General features: G+C 42.3%; 3 protein-coding genes across 3 annotated transcripts; 1 reads left to right on the plus strand and 2 right to left on the minus strand.

Moving 5' to 3' along the window:
* Nucleotides 1-120: 120 nt before the first annotated feature.
* On the minus strand, nucleotides 121-597 carry LOC308169120 (B-type lectin plumieribetin-like; the record flags this gene model as incomplete). The annotated part of the gene is made up of 2 exons (XM_080543765.1): nucleotides 121-387; nucleotides 508-597. 2 exons carry the CDS (start codon nucleotides 595-597, stop codon nucleotides 121-123), a joined length of 357 nt encoding a protein of 118 aa, XP_080399891.1.
* Nucleotides 598-7,479: 6,882 nt separating this feature from the next.
* Nucleotides 7,480-8,073, minus strand: LOC308169250 (B-type lectin plumieribetin-like; the record flags this gene model as incomplete). The annotated part of the gene is made up of 2 exons (XM_080543926.1): nucleotides 7,480-7,746; nucleotides 7,984-8,073. The coding sequence occupies 2 exons, from the start codon at nucleotides 8,071-8,073 to the stop codon at nucleotides 7,480-7,482; spliced, it is 357 nt and encodes a 118-aa protein (XP_080400052.1).
* Nucleotides 8,074-16,005: 7,932 nt separating this feature from the next.
* On the plus strand, nucleotides 16,006-18,731 carry LOC308169637 (tubulin beta chain-like). Its single transcript, XM_080544344.1, has 4 exons — nucleotides 16,006-16,154; nucleotides 16,543-16,651; nucleotides 17,303-17,413; nucleotides 17,593-18,731. Exons 1-4 carry the CDS (start codon nucleotides 16,098-16,100, stop codon nucleotides 18,648-18,650), a joined length of 1,335 nt encoding a protein of 444 aa, XP_080400470.1. The 5' UTR covers nucleotides 16,006-16,097; the 3' UTR covers nucleotides 18,651-18,731.
* The last annotated feature ends 202 nt before the right edge of the window (nucleotides 18,732-18,933 follow it).

Raw genomic sequence — 18,933 nt, forward strand, 5'->3', positions numbered from 1 at the left:
TAGTAGATACAATTCAAAATGCTCTTTATTGAACATTGAACAAGGGAGATAACAGATAATAGCACTAGATGGAATGTGCGGTCATCGTTCCTCTCCCTGGTCGAGCTGCGGTCACACTTCTTACTTGAATCCCTTGGACTGGGCAGAGGACCACACCTCCTCTCCGTCCCTCTCCACCACCATGGTGCCATCGTTACGCAGGAAGAAGCGGCACATCTTGAAGCCACCGGATGCCTGGGTCTTGGTCTGCCACATCATCTTGTTGTCCCTCTTGTACATGACGAAGTTGCAGTCGTCCTGCATGCACAGGCGGTAGGCGTCACGCTGGCCAGCGGTGTCGGAGTTCCACACGGGCTTCCAGTTGTAGATGACGAAGTTGCCGTCCTCCTAGAAAGACAGATAGGATGGAAACATGGGTTTAACTGCACTGCAATGCTCCAACCTTATGTTTAAATTATAATATTATTAGTATTATAGTATAGTATCGTTCAGGCTCCAGACACTCACCTGGAAACAGGCCTTCCACTCACGGTTGTTGGACATGAGGTAGTCTCCCTTACGGAGCTCGTCGAACTTGGACATGTAGTTCCTGGACATGATTCTGCAATGACAAGTTAGGTAGATCACTAAATAAGCTTGAAGGAAGTTCTTCTACTGTGAGCTACTGAGACAGTGAAAACAGAGCAGATTTTCAATGAAGCAGAGAACTATAATAACATAGATATAACACAGAAACTACTGCCACACAGTTCTGATACTATTGCAGAAAAAGGAGAGAAATCATGTATCATGATTCAGCTTCACAGACCAAGAGAAGAGAACTGTAAAAGACAGAGCGACAGATCACAGTTCTGATACTCACAGGCCGGCAGTGGAGTGGATGTTGAGTCTGATGAGGTTGCAGCTCGAGGTGAAGTGTCGTCTCCTTCAGAACCAGCAGCTTTTATAGGCAGAACCAAGAGAGGAGCCCTTTGATGGAGAACACCCTCTCTCTCAAGCCATAATCCAATCTCTTGTCGACAAGATATGTCTTTATTTTTGCGGGGCAATTAAGTAAAATGTGCCCAGACTAATGTGATTATGGAAATTCAAAGACAAAATACATTCATGTTGGTATGGCATCTTCAAACATAATTGTTGTTTTCTACTTACAACTTAATTGCTTGCACCTGAATCCTTAAGGCAAATGTGTGACCTCTATTAAGAGTTCCAAGAGCACCATTTTATGTGACAGTTGGACAGCTGGTTGAGGCCCTCCTTCTTCCCTCTAGTCTAGACTAACATACAGTTAGGTCCATATATATTTAGACAGGTGTGGGCTATTCCTTCATTATTTATGTGTCAGTTAAGCAGGTAAAAGGTTTGAGTGGCATTTGAGTGACATTTGCACAGCTGGTTGAGGCCCTCCTTCTTCCCTCTAGTCTAGACTAACATACAGTTAGGTCCATATATATTTAGACAGGTGTGGGCTATTCCTTCATTATTTATGTGTCAGTTAAGCAGGTAAAAGGTTTGAGTGGCATTTGAGTGGCATTTGAGTGGCATTTGAGTGACATTTGCATTTGGAACACACACCATCCAGCAAGTGAAGAACAGTCTCCAGGAGGTATATAGGCATATCATTATCCAAGTCTACCTTAAAGAGAAGACTTCACGAGAGCAAATACAGAGGGTTCATCACAAGATGCAAACGATTCACAAGCCTCAAGAATAGAAAGGCCAGATTAGACTGTTTTTTTTTTTTTTTTTTAAAGTAGCCCAGTTCTGTAACAGCAAAAAAGCCAAAAGTATGGAAATTGTGTCACTGTCCAAATATTTCTGGACCTAACCGTATACCCCAACACCCCAGAGCCAGGAATTGAACACTTCCTTCTTTCAATGTGCTATTAAAAACACACTGCCACATGATTGTCACCTTTCAGGTTAAGCCCCTAGTGTTCCCACACACTCTAGTAGTCTCTCACACAATATTAACCATAATTATGACCTAAAGGACATTCGGGTCCTTTCCAGGGGTTTTATTCAGTAATACCTCTGTGTTGAATTATGATCCTCTGTATATAGAAACCAAGCATAATGGACAGGGCTGACAGATCTCACCCTCTGAGCAACTAATGAAAGAGTGAATTCAGCCAGGTATCTTGTATTTTCCAACAACTATAAGCAAACCAGAGATTCAGTACTGTAGCCAACCGACCGCGTGAGCGAACTCTTGCGTGGATCTTTAACCCACAATACTGTGTGTGTATTACCATCATTAAATCACAGTAAAGAGCCCTGCCTTACACTTAGTATGAAGATTACAACAACTGAGGCCTCTGTGTGCCTTCACAGTAAGGTTCAGAGATCTGCTGACGCAGTACCCTCTTAGAACTAAGGGCTCTATGTGGAATGAAAAAAAGGTTCTGTGCTTTGATACAGTAAATTGAATATACATTCAATTGAATGGGAAAGTGTGTCCAAACGTATGACTGGTACTGTACATATAAGACACCCTAGGCACCAATGGAAATATGCTGAATAGCTGCAATGGAAATATGATGAATTGAATTACATTTTTTGGGATGAATTCTTTCCCCCACTGTATCATGCTCATGTTCATGTGTCCTCCAAACTTCTAACAGGTGCATATCACCTTTTTGATGAACCAGGTTCCAAAAAACACAAGCTTGATGTTCTCTAAATGACTTTGTTGCACCTCAATGGAACCATAAAGAACCCCAAGAACCCTTTTTTGTGTAAGAGCTATTAATACTTAATTAATACTTAATTAATACTGCCCTGCAGACGCTAACCGCAGTAGCTACGCAAACAGTGAAACTGAGAAAAATGGCTTTAACACTACAACATCCATGCCTATTTTACCTACTAGTAGAGCCGCCCCTTTTTAGAATGTAAATCTGCTATTTACACACAGAGATCACTAGAGGGCGCTTCTTTTTTTAGCCTGCCTCCTACACAGAAAAACTACAAAACAGCTTTATACTATCTTATCCTGAAGTGATTTTGAAAATGTAAGGATACTGGGTGGCAGAACGCACATATCTAGGAAAAGTCATGAAAGGAGGGTCCTGAAATTTGATCGAGTGCAAAGATAGATTCATTTTTTTTACTCACAAGGGTCACCGTGACCCCTCACGACTCTTCTAGTGTTAAAGGTCTTTGACTATCCAGCCAAATGTGTTGTAGGTATTCTTTATATCCCTTTTCTCTAAAATGGAGCAAGATTGAACTGAAACTTTGTCACAAGATAAAACTGATATTTACAAGTTCAATTTCACTTATAACTCAATTTTGAAAACAATTGTAGTTACTGCAGTTAGCCTCTGCAACTCTCTATAATAGAGCTAAAGACTGTTTTACTGGGTCAACCATCTCCATTTTGCCACGTCCAACAGGACCAACTTGAAATGTGGATATGGAAGATATGTTGAGTTCCAAACCAGCCACTAATACCCACCACTAATATCTAAAGGCCAATGCACACGGCCCCGATTTTGTCGCACCGCCGAATTCGATTCCATTGTTTTGAATGAGACAATGCACACGGCGTGCGATCCAATTTTATCGCACGACAACATCCGATTCTCCATTCACACCCACTCACTTCGGTGGTGTGAATTGAGAATCGAATGTTGTCGTGCGACAAATCTGCACGCCGTGTGCATTGGCCTTTAGTTGCTACTAGTAGAGCCTGTGACCAAATGACCTTTGCATAATTATATCGCATGTACTTGATACCATCACTACCACTGTGTGTGAGAGTCTCGAAATCAAGTTTAGATTCATTTGCAGATGAATGAGCAGTGAGCAGAACTGTTGTAAATGTGACTCAGATGACATTAAGGTATTATGGAAAACCCCAGTCACGGGTCTTCATGGTATAACAGTGAAATGCAGAACAGCACTATGGGTTGTTTGGGAGTTTTCTGTGATTCATATTGTGAGACTAATATCCCCTGTTATGTCCTCTTTTATCCTATCAAAGGCTTTCTGCTTTCAATGTCCACCTTCTTACATTTTATTTCAACCAAGTATCATTTCACAGATGCACTGATTTGTCAAAGTTATGTTCAGGCACAGCACACAATTAACCGGTAGAGCATAGGTTCATAGTGGAAATAGATAGTTTTCTATAAGGTGATCATTCACTTATTCATCCTAAGGAAATCTATACTCTATGTGCATCCAGAAATACTGTACTCTATTTGACATGATACATATGAACAGTAAGTTAACTGTATGTATTGAATTATACTGTATTCCTAACTATAATTACAGCTAGTCATGTGAAAAAGCTAGGACACATTGTCTTTTTTAATATATTTAAACATATGGACATTTGATCTTCATATTAACAATATTAAGAGATGGAGGTAATACTGTATAACTAAACAAATACAACTTCTTTTTTTTTTTTTATGTGCATTTTTCTTGTGAGGAAAAAGTTTGGACACCCACACATTTATTACTACTTCAAATGCCTACAATTAGAATCAAGTGTGCCACATCAGATGCAAATGATTAGAACATCATTTTGGAGGAGCTGTCCTATGCCAAATAGTGTCCGCTTGCCAACATTTGTCCGGGATTATGTAATCAGGTCTTTCGAATGCCATGACGCATGTTCATGCTGACGCAAGCGTTGCAGACATTCCTGAGTAAACTTTACTGCTTGTTGTTTCGCCATTAGCTAAACAAACCCACATCACATCAGCCAGTAGTAATAAATATAATAATAAATAAATATAATTCCATAACTGGATACTATTTTGTTTCCAATCATAGCTAGCTAGCTAGCTAGCTAGCTAGCTTACTTACATATCTAATGTAAATAGTTCAGTCAAATGACTGGCATGCTGCTAGTAAATAAGTTAGCTAGCTAGCTATGATTGGAAACAAAATAGTATCCAGTCAAAGTCAAAGCCCGGATCTTAATCCTATTGAGATGCTGTGGGGTGATTTGAAACGGACTGTGCATGCAAGACACCGCTCAAACATCACACAGCTGAAAGAATTCTGCATGGAGGAGTGGCAATAACTTTCTCCCAGTCGATGTCAGAGACTGATAGACAGTTATAGGAAATATCTAATTGAGGTTATTTCAGCCAAAGGGGTCAATACCAGCTATTAGGGCATAGGGCAGGGGTCGGCAATTAGGTTTGGCCTCGGGCCAATTTTTTTTTGAGCCACTAGATGGCGGGCCCGAACTTCTTTTTTTTTTTTTTTTTTTTTTCTTTCCTAACTCCAGGGGAGCCACCCCTCCTAAATTTCGTTGTTTGGTACCTGTACTGTAGCAATGACAATAAAGACCATTCATTCATTCCATTCATTCATTCATTCATTCATTCATAAGTAATTGATTGTTAAAAAATGTGACACGTTCTAATGCTTTTACTTTTCTTTCGAAAAATGTACACATCGCTAGTCAACTAACACAGCTTGTTTTGTGAGCCTGCTAACAATGTAAAGTAGTGTTGTAGTTAACTAGGTAACAATGTAAAGTAGTGTTGTAGTTAACTAGGTAACAATGTAAAGTAGTGTTCTAGTTAACTAGGTAACAATGTAAAGTAGTGTTGTAGTTAACTAGGTAACAATGTAAAGTAGTGTTGTAGTTAACTAGGTAACAATGTAAAGTAGTGTTGTAGTTAACTAGGTAACAATGTAAAGTAGTGTTCTAGTTAACTAGGTAACAATGTAAAGTAGTGTTCTAGTTAACTAGGTAACAATGTAAAGTAGTGTTGTAGTTAACTAGGTAACAATGTAAAGTAGTGTTGTAGTTAACTAGGTAACAATGTAAAGTAGTGTTGTAGTTAACTAGGTAACAATGTAAAGTAGTGTTGTAGTTAACTAGGTAACAATGTAAAGTAGTGTTGTAGTTAACTAGGTAGCAGTCCAATCCATTACATTGCAGTATTTTGGCTTGACTAGCAAGTTTGTGTTGTGATTCTCAACAACGTTGAAATGTAGTTTCACCCTTTTCCATAGTTTTGAATAATAAATGTGTGGACTGACGATGTAGCGCAGCCTAGCTTATTCTAATAATTATTTAACATACTTTCATTCTGAATGATTCCCCCCTCCTCCCAGACAAGGTCACATTATTATTGGATTGGTTGTTTGCCTGCCGGGTGAAGTTAGCTAAACATTTAACCTGCTAACTAGCAAGAGAAACATCATGTCACTCTCCAAAGGTCTAAAGAGGAAAGTTGACGGTGAAAACAGGGCATTTAAAGAGGAATGGACAGCGAACTATAATGTTCATCCTACCTGGTTTCATCAACGCAAAGCCGTTGTGAGACTCACATCTTCCGTGCTCACAATGTTCCCTTTCTATACATGCGAGTCGTCCTTTTCCTCAATGAATGTGATAAAGACGCACGAGAGGAATCGATTGATGCAAAAAAAAACTTGAGAACTGCCTGCGGATTAAAGTGACGTCCATATAACCAGATATCAAGCAAATACTGACCGATGGGAGATGCCACTTTTCACATTAAGTGAGTACCAAGCCTGTCGTTATTGTATTTAATAACCTAATTGTATTTTGTATATTTTGAATGAATGGCTCATTGTAATTATTATCCCTAATAGCGTGTTTGCTCTGTCGTTTCAGGAGCATAGGCCTATGCACCACCACCCCTCGCATAAGCGGATTACTTTTCTTTCTTTTCTTTTTTTCACCAATTTTGTTGTCAATGTTTTTCAGAATATTAAACTGAATTTGCTTTGTTACTGTTCATATGTGTGTTGCAGTCACATATACGTAAACATTACGTTTGAATTATTTACTGAGCTGGTGTTATTTTTTTCAAACCACACACGGCTATTTCAGCACTACACGTTGTCCACCTACTTATGATTCACTATGAGGGGTTCAGCGTCAGTGCGCTTCGGTGCACCCCGCTGCCTGATTGTCTGTCCCTGTGTCATTCACTCTCAACATGGATAAAAGTACAATAAGCATTATTCAGGTAGAGGTAGATTCTCTATTCGGACATTATAGGCGCTATATGTGGGACTGTCGGTCCGATATTGTAAAAAAAAAAAAAAAAAAAAAAAAAGTGGATTCTCAAAATATTCTGCTGGGCCAAATATTATTGGTGATGGGCCAGCAATGGCCCGCGGGCCGCCTATTGCCGACCCCTGGCATAGGGTGTCCTAACTTTTTCCTCAGTAGGAATTTACATTATTAATGTTTTCTTTAAATAAATGAGAACAAAGGTACATTTTCATTGTTTTTGGTTCCACTACATCACCTTTATCTCTAGATATTATTTGAAAGAAGATCAAATATTGATGTCCATATTTCTTTAAAAAAATGAACTAAATGTCATGGGTGGGGTGTCCAAATGTCCCCTCGATAACCCAGATAAGACACCAAACAATGAGAAATGGAAAGAACAAGAGCCACATCACTTTTTTGTTTTGTTTTTTTATTTCCTCTCCACATTATCGAACGAGACACACATGACTGTTCTACTTCTGTCCGCGGGACATGGCAGAAGACCACACCTCCTCTCCGTCCTTCTCAATCACCAGGGTGCCATCGTTCCTCAGGAACAGACGGCACATCTGGCAGCCGTTGGACTGGTGTGTGTTGGTGTGCCACATGGCCTTCTCGTCCCTCTTGTACATCACCAGGTTGCAGTCGTCCTGCATGCACAGGCGGTAGGCGTCGCGCTGGCCGGCGGTGTCGGAGTTCCACACGGGCTTCCAGTTGTAGAGGACAAAGTTGCCATCATCCTAGAAATGGGGAGAGAGAGAGAGAGAGAGAGAGAGAGAGAGAGAGAGAGAGAGAGAGAGAGAGAGAGGGAGGGTGAGAGAGAGAGAGAGAGAGAGAGAGAGAGAGAGAGAGAGAGGGAGGGTGAGAGAGATCTTAGTGTTGAATGTTGTTCATGATTAATGTGAACAGTGAAATCAATGTGTCAATTTGATCACATTTTGATCGCATTTATTAATGCATTCATTCATCGGTCTTACCTGGAACACTGCCTTGTATTCTTTGTTGTTGGACCACATGTAGTCTCCTCTGCGGAGCTCATCGTACTTGGACATGTAGTTCCTGCTCATGATTCTGGAATAAAGAGGGAATGTATTTAGAATCTATTTTAGAGATAGAAGACACACATACACAGTTGTTGGACAATCGGACAAAATGACGGTTAGAGCAGTTACTGGTTCAAAGCACGAACACTTCTCACAGCCCCTCTCTCAGCCCCTTTTCAAGCTAAAATCCCTCCCAACAACACTCTTTACATGCAGGCAGTTTACTCTCTTCTTGCATCTTTTCACCTTGAATCTTTATTGCCATAGTGTCTATGGAATCCACCCAAACACCCAATACCCAATACCAAATACACCCAACACCCAACACCCAACACCCAACACCCAATACCAAATACACCCAACACCCAATACCAAATACCAAATACCAAATACACCCCAACACCCAAGTGATGTCAGGGTCCAGAGACAAGAAGGCGACAGACAGAAGCGAACAGCTAACACAGACAACAGTAGATGGCTGATGTGATACTCACAGGCTGGATGGAGGCTGTTGGTGGAGGAGATGGAGGAGTGATGGTGGTAGTGATGTGCTTCTTTGGTGGGAGACGGCATGGTTTTATAGTCGAGGACCGAGGGAGGGGGCAACAGGGAAGACAAGACTGTTCTCTCTTTCAGAACGAGATTACAAATGACGACAATCTCACGCAACCCACAAATATCTGTTTTTGCAGAATCCCAGAGCAGAATCTCTGTAGGAATTCATTCAGAACATCTGGCTACTATAGCCAATGTTTATGAAAAAAAACATTGCCCCAGTCATCTTGGTAATGAACCTACTATGTAGTGTAATAGCTACTGCATAGTAAGTGAGAATGAATGTATCTAAATAGCACCAATGAAGAACATATCTGAATTCTGAACATTACAGGCCCTCTCCTTCTGAAAATTCCACTTCCAATCAAATAAGTCTGGAATGTTTTTTAAGAGCAGCCATCAGAACACCAAATGAGGCTAAATGACCATGCACGACCAACATTGTTCATTGACAAAATATCCCAACTATGATGAGTTAAGTACTACTAAGTCCAGATTGGTATGAGGGAGTTAAGGTTATTTTATTTGTTTACATTATTGTTATTTAGCAGACACCTTTATCCAAAGCGAATTACAACAAGTACATTTGTCTAAGTAAGTGAATCATCTATCCATCAGTCATCGTTAGGCTATCCTGGGGAGTTTACCATGTGTTCAAGTCATTACTGCGTGCCCAGTGGCTATTCAACACACCAACTTGTTTCAGGGAAAGTTTGCACTAGTGTAGCACTGCTATATATTTGTCATGTATTCCCAGTAGTCAAGTTGTAAAAGAAAATCAGGGGGGATGGTGGATTTTATCATATGGGGACAATTTGTGCTGATGACAGTGCAGAGTGTGGGAGACAAACTGTGTACCCTTTTGATTATTATTATTAAAGCATAAAGATCATTATTATACTCCTAAAACAACACGCATGTTATGGATGTTAGGTGTCAGATACTCCTGTCATTGCTCTTGACCGAGGCACCTCAGAATTGGAGTCGGTCCCCGGGCTACCATGGCACCACTGCTCTTACATAGTTAGGGTCAAATGAAGAGGACAATTACTGCAAAATATTTTTTTTATTCCACGTTCATTGATATAATGACATAAGGGATGGAAAAGGGGGATGATGATTTTTACCGTTTTTATTTCAGGGGGGATGCCATCCCCCCTCATCCCCCCTCATCCCCCCTCAACTTGAGTGCTGAGTATTCCTACTTTGACCTCTCCACACACCACAGTTTAGTCTCTTAGTTAATCGAATGGCAACATTCCTTAGTCCTCCTACCTACAGTATCATGATAAACATGATCAATTCTTCAGTTTGACTGGGAGGTGGCGCCCCTGGACTGGAAACAACACTATTGGCAATACATCTCAAGATTCAAGCTTTTAGGGCTCTATGAAAAATAGCAAGAATGGTAAGTAAGTAAGTAAGTAAAGCTTTATTTATATAGCGCCTTTCGTACATTGGTGAGAAAATGGTGAGAAAATGTTATAAGGAAGTGTAGTGTTGTAGCCGGCTAGCATGTAGGAATGAATGCAGTAGCAACAGTAACTAACACTGATACTTTAATAACTAACTTTAGTAACTAGCATTGCAAAGGCACAGTAGCAAGAGACCAACAGGGTGAGTTCTTCAGTCTTATACGCTCGGCTAGCGCCATCTAGTGGGAACAGTCGGTAATGCATCATTGCAGTATTGTATGTAATAGCAGGGTCATACAGCATAATATGCTTCCATATGACTGAAAGAATGCATGCAAAAGTGGAACATGCAATTGCAATCTCAAATTGCATTAACATTTTTGCAATTGCATGTTCCACTTTTGCATGCATTCTTTCAGTCATGCAATTGCAATCTCAAATTGCATTAACATTTGAATTGAGTCCACTATATGCTTCCATAGTAGAAAGCAACGGTGAGGTTGCACTGTGATAAAAGGCAAGCAGGTGTGTGCCGTTACTTAGAATGCGTGTGAGTGGATTTCCTTTACCCGAGACTAAAAGGTTGAGTCACTGATATTATAGCGCATGATGTGTGTGTGTGTGTGTGTGTGTGTGTGTGTGTGTGTGTGTGTGTGTGTGTGTGTGTGTGTGTGTGTGTGTGTGTGTGTGTGTGTGTGTGTGTGTGTGTGTGGGCCAACAAGCGCATCATTTGATTAGACCTGCTTTTCAAAGCAATTTCGCGAAAAAACTATTTTACTGTCGGTAATAGAATTCCATAGAATTCCTTGATTGCGTAATGCACGTAATCGAATGTTGCGGTTGCGAGGAATCATAATTCATCTCTTCCATACAGCATCACAATACAGACGCATTGTTAGGACTTCTGAACAACTCTAATCAATTAGTTCTTCTTTGCTCGCAAACAAGACAGTCGCACAGCGGTAACCTTACATTATACTATATTAATTACGGACGACAATGGACGAACATGACTTTTCAGGTGAGAATACGAAATTATAATTCAAATTGCAGTTTTAAAATGCAGACTTGTATTGAAAATGTAAACCTTAGTGCCTGGGGTTATCATTGAAATGTAGGTGAAATTGGCTCAATTCACTGTATACTGTTTTTCATGTTACCAAGCAATACAATGAACAAATATGAAATAGTTACATATAGCATGCATTGGTGATGGATTATTATTAAAGGCTTTTAAAATACTTTCTGTATTTTTTAAGAGTTCTGAGAGGGGAAAATGATATGTTTGTTGTCAAATAGCTATCCTTTGCCTTCAGAGACTAAAGGCCGGTTTAGGCTTCTGCGTCGAATTTACGTGCGGCTACGCCGTAGACTACGCGAGGGCTCTCCAAGTTTATAGTTCGACGTTGGTCCGCGCTGCAATTACACCGTCACATCGCTAGGTGGCAGTGTGTTTTCAGCCCCTGTGCTGTGCCTCTTCCGGTTAGGAACTCAACGGAGCTCAAAGCTCAAAGCGGCATAATAGCGATCTTTTTGTTGGTATGCTTGTTGTAAATAAAAGTTCTATGATGCATTGAAATTACATTAAACTAAGATAATACGATGGTTATCATAATTTTTCAAATCTTTATTAATAAGTAATTACAGAAAAGGTGAATGACATTTCTGTCATGACTTCCGCATTTTGGGCGACGAGAGAGTCGAAATCTTGTCTGAATCATGTGCTACCAAGCGGACCAATCACAGAGCTTACGGTTACGTGCGCTCTGACGCGTGGTTAGATTTTTTGAGAGGAGCACGTCAAGGCTACGCACGGTCATGCGGGACTACGTAAGCTTACGCGTAGCCTACGGCGTCGACTTTACGCAGAAGCCTAAACCGGCCTTTAATCAGTTGAGCTCACCAGTGGTTTCTTTCTTCTTTTTTTCCCTGAGTGGGGCAGTCCCACTCATATTTGTCTTTTTTATTGTGATAGAGACAGTAGAGATATGACAGGAAGTATGGGTGAGAGAGAGAGAGAGAGAGAGAGAGAGAGAGAGAGAGAGAGAGAGAGAGAGAGAGAGAGAGAGAGAGAGAAGGGATGACATGCAGGATATGTCCGCTGCCAGAATCGAACCAGGAACTCTGCGGTTACGTGGTCAACGCTACGTCCGCTACGCCACCTAAGCGCCCCTGGTTTCTTTCTTTTTAAATTATGTTACAAACGGTTGATTTTGGTCAACTCTACTTTTTTAAGGCAAAGAAGTGGAATATTCTGCAATGGCCAGAGTCAATCACCTGATCTCAACCCAATCAAGCATGCATTTCACTTGCTGAAGACAAAACTAAAGGCAGAAAGACCCACGAACAAGCAACAACTGAAGACTGCTGCAGTAAAGGCCTGACAAAGCATCACAAAGGAGGAAACCCAGCATTTGGTGATGTCCATGTGTTCCAGACTTCAGGCAGTCATTGCCTGCAAAGGATTCTCGACGTATCATACAGTAAGTATTAAAAATGAACATTTTACTTACTGTATGATTGTTAATTTGTCCAATTACTTTTGAGCTCCTGAAAATAGGGGACTGTGTATACAAATGGTTGCAATTCCTAAATGTTTCATACAATATTTTTGTACAACCCCTTGAATTAAAGCTGAAAGTCTGCACTTCAATTACATCTTGATTGTTTCATTTCAAATCCTTTGTGGTGGCATACAGAGCCCAAATTATGGAAATTGTGTCACTGTCCAAATACTTCCAGACCTAACTGTATATAAATAAAAGAATGTCAATGACCCCAGGTGTGGGACTTTATTAGGTCAAACAGGTTTGAGGGGACAGGCAGTCAGGCGATCATCGTTGTAATCCATGGAGCAGGGCAGGAACCGTGGTGCAAGGTGCTGGGCTGGAGGTGTCCATGGTGCTGAGTGCCCACTGATGAGCTAAATAAAACATTCTATTTCTGATGAGTCAACAGCACTAGGGCTCCTTCACAAAACCCTTACTGGAATCTTCATACACTCTGTGAATTAGTCTTTACTTTCTGATGAGTCAACAGCACTAACCCCATCCAGTGCGACATGTAGATAGCATATATTTAGAATATGTAAAATGCAAACACCAGAAATGCAAGAAAGTTTGAGGTATACCAAATGGAATTAATAACAAGTGTTACGACCCTTCTGTCTAGAGTAAAATAAGGGCCTTAGGGTAGAGTGCACAATGTACAGGTGTGTTGCAACGCAAATGCCCAAAAAAGTGTACAAGGGATCAAATCAATTCAAGTTTTATTTGTATAGCGCATTTCTTACAAGATGCGACTCAATGCGCTTCACGTAATGACAGATGTTCCGTGTCCAGTGTAGTGTAGTGTTCAGTGTTGTGTCCAGTGTCCAGTGTAGTGTTCAGTGTTGTGTCCAGTGTCCAGTGTAGTGTAGTGTTCAGTGTTGTGTCCAGTGTCCAGTGTAGTGTTCAGTGTTGTGTCCAGTGTAGTGTAGTGTTCAGTGTTGTGTCCAGTGTAGTGTAGTGTTCAGTGTTGTGTCCAGTGTAGTGTAGTGTTCAGTGTTGTGTCCAGTGTCCAGTGTAGTGTTCAGTGTTGTGTCCAGTGTCCAGTGTAGTGTTCAGTGTTGTGTCCAGTGTAGTGTAGTGTTCAGTGTTGTGTCCAGTGTCCAGTGTAGTGTTCAGTGTTGTGTCCAGTGTCCAGTGTAGTGTTCAGTGTTGTGTCCAGTGTAGTGTAGTGTTCAGTGTTGTGTCCAGTGTCCAGTGTAGTGTAGTGTTCAGTGTTGTGTCCAGTGTAGTGTAGTGTTCAGTGTTGCGTCCAGTGTCCAGTGTAGTGTTCAGTGTTGTGTCCAGTGTCCAGTGTAGTGTAGTGTTCAGTGTTGTGTCCAGTGTAGTGTAGTGTTCAGTGTTGTGTCCAGTGTCCAGTGTAGTGTTCAGTGTTGTGTCCAGTGTCCAGTGTAGTGTAGTGTTCAGTGTTGTGTCCAGTGTAGTGTTCAGTGTTGTGTCCAGTGTCCAGTGTAGTGTAGTGTTCAGTGTTGTGTCCAGTGTCCAGTGTAGTGTTCAGTGTTGTGTCCAACCCCCAGTGGTCAGACACGGACAGCTCCGTTGGTGGCCAGTCATCCCTCTGCTCGGGACCACAGCTCGGCGCCTGCAAAAAGTCAGCTCTCAAAAACAAGAAAACAAGCAATAAAAATAGGGGGATAAGTAATCGGTAGACATCTGAGAATGTAGCTATTGTGAACTTTTAAATTACATTAAGTGGTTGAAGACAACGCTGCGTTTTTTAGCCCTGCCAGCTGTACATCATTATCTTTGTTTTGTCACTATTTGCACTTCTGGTTATATGCATAACTGCATTTTGTTGTTGGTACTTGTACTCAGCAATGACAATAAAGTTGAATCTAATCTAATATCTCTCTAATATCTCTGATAACGCTAAACCACATAGGATTACCCAATTAGCCAAGCCAGATGAACAAAACTACGTGCGAAACAGCCGCGTAACACATGCAACAACCTAAATAATAAATACACATCTGAAAACTATAACATGTTCATTAATAATATTTCGAAATTCTCACCTGAGCTGCATTTGCCATTGTATTTGTAATTCTTCTTCTTCTTCTTCTTATCAATTGCGTGTTCAAATTATTGTTCGTTAAATGTCCTATTCATAGCTTTCAGTCACGTGGTTTCTTCCCTAGCAACCACCAAACTGACGGGTAAAAAGTATCATAGCAACATCGCTCAACATGGCTGCCTACTATTTAGACCACCTCACTCATGAAGAACTATCAAGATACACGACGGTGATAGGAGTGGAGGATTGACACCATTCAAATAGTGTTGGATTCCCTGTCTTCTACTCTATCCGGACACGTTGGAATTATTTTCCTAACCCCCGGAGAATCAAAGTTATTGACCTGCAAAGGGTGCCTCCTTGACCGGCTTTTCCCGTGAATAACACCGGTTATGGAGGTGGTACAAACATAAGACTATTATTGCTAAATTCACCATCAGTATACGGTCATTTTGAGCCCTTAACCACCGCGCTGACACCCCGAGAAGATATACTTTTAATATGAAACTCGATCAACCGGGCGTTCACCGGCTGCTGGACGAAACTCCCAACTCCCGCTGTCAGCGAGGCGAGGGAATATTTCTACCCGGGAATTCGCTCCTTGCTGTGTCCACGGTGATAGGAGTGGAGGATCGACTCCATTCAAATAGTGTTGGATTCCCCGTCTTCTACTCTATCCGGACACGTTGGAATTATTTTCCTAACCCCCGGAGAATCAAAGTTATTGACCTGCAAAGGGTGCCTCCTTGACCGGCTTTTCCCGTGAATAACACCGGTTATGGAGGTGGTACAAACATAAGACTATTATTGCTAAATTCACCATCAGTATACGGTCATTTTGAGTACTTAACCACCGCGCTGACACCCCGAGAAGATATACTTTTAATATGAAACTCGATCAACCGGGCGTTCACCGGCTGCTGGACGAAACTCCCAACTCCCGCTGTCAGCGAGGCGAGGGAATATTTATATCCGGGAATTCGCTCCTTGCTGTGTCCACGGTGATAGGAGTGGAGGATCGACTCCATTCAAATAGTGTTGGATTCCCTGTCTTCTACTCTATCCGGACACGTTGGAATTATTTTCCTAACCCACGGGAAATCAAAGTTATTAACCCGCAAAAAGTGGGTTTTGCCCGCAAAAAGTGCCTTTTGCCCGTCAGGTGGGCGTTTCCACTATGCTGTGACGTCACATGAAAGCTATGAATAAAATGTCGGCGTCCATTTAAGATCCTTCAAAATCTCGCGGTTTCTCGCGGTTACTTACCGACGCGCTTACGATGACGCGCTCCAACCAAATGGTACATCACGTTTCCGGGTGATGGATTTGATGTCTGCAGCTGGACCCTTCTCCAACTGCCCCATTGAGATGAATGACTTCCGGTGCAACGCAATGACCTGGTGTGCACGCAGCTTTAGTCGCAGAGGAACGTCCACCGGTGCATCGGGTTAGCATAGCTTATCATCAAGAGTTGTTTATTATTCTTTTTTAAAATAATACAATACTTTAAATCGTAAAATGAGGGAAATAGTTCATTTACAAGCGGGTCAATGTGGAAATCAGATCGGCGCAAAGGTGGGTTGTTTTGTTAGAGGCCTTATATAAAGCAGCTAGCTAGTTGAATAATTAGCTGCCTGTCTGTCTGTCGCTGTCTGAAGCTTCTTCAACTGCTAACTGAACAGGACACATTAGCTGGTTTGCTAGCCAATATACACCTATGTTTATTAAGGAGTAACATCAGTTTTGCGCGTTATTTATTAGTTCAAGTCATATCCCATGAACTTATGAAGCGTTATCGGCAATGTTTGACTGGCTGCAACCATGGAAACAACACGAACCCTTGTCTCTCTCTTTCTGTCTCTCTGTCTCTCTCATTCTCTCTGTCTCTCTCATTCTCTCTGTCTCTCTGTCTCTCTCTCTCTGTCTCTCTCTACCTTCTCTCTTCCTCCACCTGCTGTATCAGTTCTGGGAGGTGATCAGTGATGAACACGGCATCGACCCCACGGGGACCTACCAAGGGGACAGCGACCTGCAGCTGGAGAGGATCAACGTCTACTTCAATGAGGCGACAGGTGGGTGACATGCACAGATCTGTTGGGGGAAAAAAAGACTAAAAACGATTTAATATTGCCTTTAAATTACTTTGAAATGAAATTATTTTCCTAAATGTATCTTCTCAACCCTCTCCTCATCGAACCCCAGCCGCTCCACATTATTTGATCTGTTCCACCACCACCAGCACACCCGATCCAACTAATCAAGTACAAATCCTAATTGATTTGTACGTGGTTAGTTGGATCAGGTGTGCTGGTGGTGGTGGAACAGATCAAATATGTGGAGCGGATGAGGAGAGGGTTGAGAACCACTGTGTTAGTTGATGAATATATATTTGTATTTACTTGTTTAAATCTTATAGTAATTCTTATATCATTTAGTTATTTTGTTCATCTTTGTTCCATGCCCCATGGATTATATGGTTTATTCTTGTTTTGTTATGTAGTTTATATGATTGCCTTTGTGTGTTTTATTGATTACTATTGTTCTATTGTTATTTTTATGCTGTGTGGATATGTTGAAGCACTTTGAGCTGCAACGTTTGCAGGAAAAGTGCTATACAAATAAAGGTTATATGTTATATAAATATATAGCTGTAATGTGCTGCTACTAGTGACAGTCATAAGTAAAGTTATGACATTCATTCTATTACATTTGTGTTCCAACAGGAGGAAAATATGTCCCCAGAGCCGTCTTGGTGGATCTGGAGCCCGGCACTATGGACTCTGTTCGCTCCGGACCCTTTGGACAGATCTTTAGACCAGATAATTTTATATTCGGTGAGAAGATTTCATAGGTTTTTGATCTGCATTTGATGTAGCTAAACAAATATTACATTTCAAGTGTTTGTGTTGAAAACAAAGGCTCAGCTGGAGAAATTGTTAAATGTTTTTAACATATAATATAACAGGTTTATACTGTCTTCTACCTAATTTCTTAAAATGTTTACTGTTCACAGGACAGAGTGGTGCTGGCAACAACTGGGCCAAAGGACATTACACAGAGGGAGCGGAGCTGGTGGACTCGGTCCTGGACGTGGTGCGGAAGGAGGCGGAGAGCTGCGACTGTCTCCAGGGCTTCCAGCTGACCCACTCCCTGGGTGGGGGCACGGGGTCCGGCATGGGAACTCTAATGATCAGTAAGATCCGTGAAGAATACCCCGACAGGATCATGAACACCTTCAGCGTGGTGCCCTCTCCTAAAGTGTCAGACACCGTGGTGGAGCCGTACAACGCCACTCTGTCAGTGCACCAACTCGTAGAGAACACGGACGAGACCTTCTGCATCGACAACGAGGCCCTGTACGACATCTGCTTCCGCACGCTGAAGCTCACCACCCCCACGTACGGAGACCTGAACCACCTGGTCTCGGCCACCATGAGTGGCGTCACCACCTGCCTGCGCTTCCCTGGCCAGCTGAACGCCGACCTGCGCAAGCTGGCTGTCAACATGGTGCCCTTCCCCCGCCTGCACTTCTTCATGCCGGGCTTCGCCCCTCTCACCAGCAGGGGGAGCCAGCAGTACCGCGCCCTCACCGTCCCCGAGCTCACGCAGCAGATGTTCGACGCCAAGAACATGATGGCGGCGTGCGACCCGCGGCACGGGCGCTACCTGACCGTGGCGGCCATCTTCCGCGGCCGCATGTCCATGAAGGAGGTGGACGAGCAGATGCTGAACGTTCAGAACAAGAACAGCAGCTACTTCGTGGAATGGATCCCCAACAACGTCAAGACGGCCGTGTGCGATATCCCGCCCCGGGGGCTCAAGATGGCCGCGACGTTCATCGGCAACAGCACGGCCATCCAGGAGCTGTTCAAGCGCATCTCAGAGCAGTTCACCGCCATGTTCCGCCGCAAGGCCTTCCTCCACTGGTACACGGGCGAGGGCATGGACGAGATGGAGTTCACCGAGGCGGAGAGCAACATGAACGACCTGGTGTCAGAGTACCAACAGTACCAGGACGCCACTGCCGAGGAGGAGGGGGAGTTTGATGAGGAGGAGGAGGCGGAGGGCTGAGAGGAGGAGGTGGAGGGCTGAGAACATCCTGACGCCAACCGTCTCCTGTCCTCTGTTCTGTTCTCTTATTTGCTCTGTTCATCCTGTTTTAAGTCACTTTAACTTTTATGTGAAGTAACGATAAAAGTGTTGTATGTTTCCTTGTTTCCTGTCTTATTCTCCAGCAAATACACATTTTTAAATGACACACAATTCTTTGAATAATCACACTGATGTTTATTGAGATGAATGCAGTGGTTATGAAAGGAGAGATGACAGCCTTCATGATGACTCAGCTCTGAAT

The sequence above is a fragment of the Nansenia antarctica genome (assembly GCF_963989245.1).
Source record: "Nansenia antarctica genome assembly, chromosome: 13".
Taxonomy (NCBI): domain Eukaryota; kingdom Metazoa; phylum Chordata; class Actinopteri; order Argentiniformes; family Microstomatidae; genus Nansenia; species Nansenia antarctica.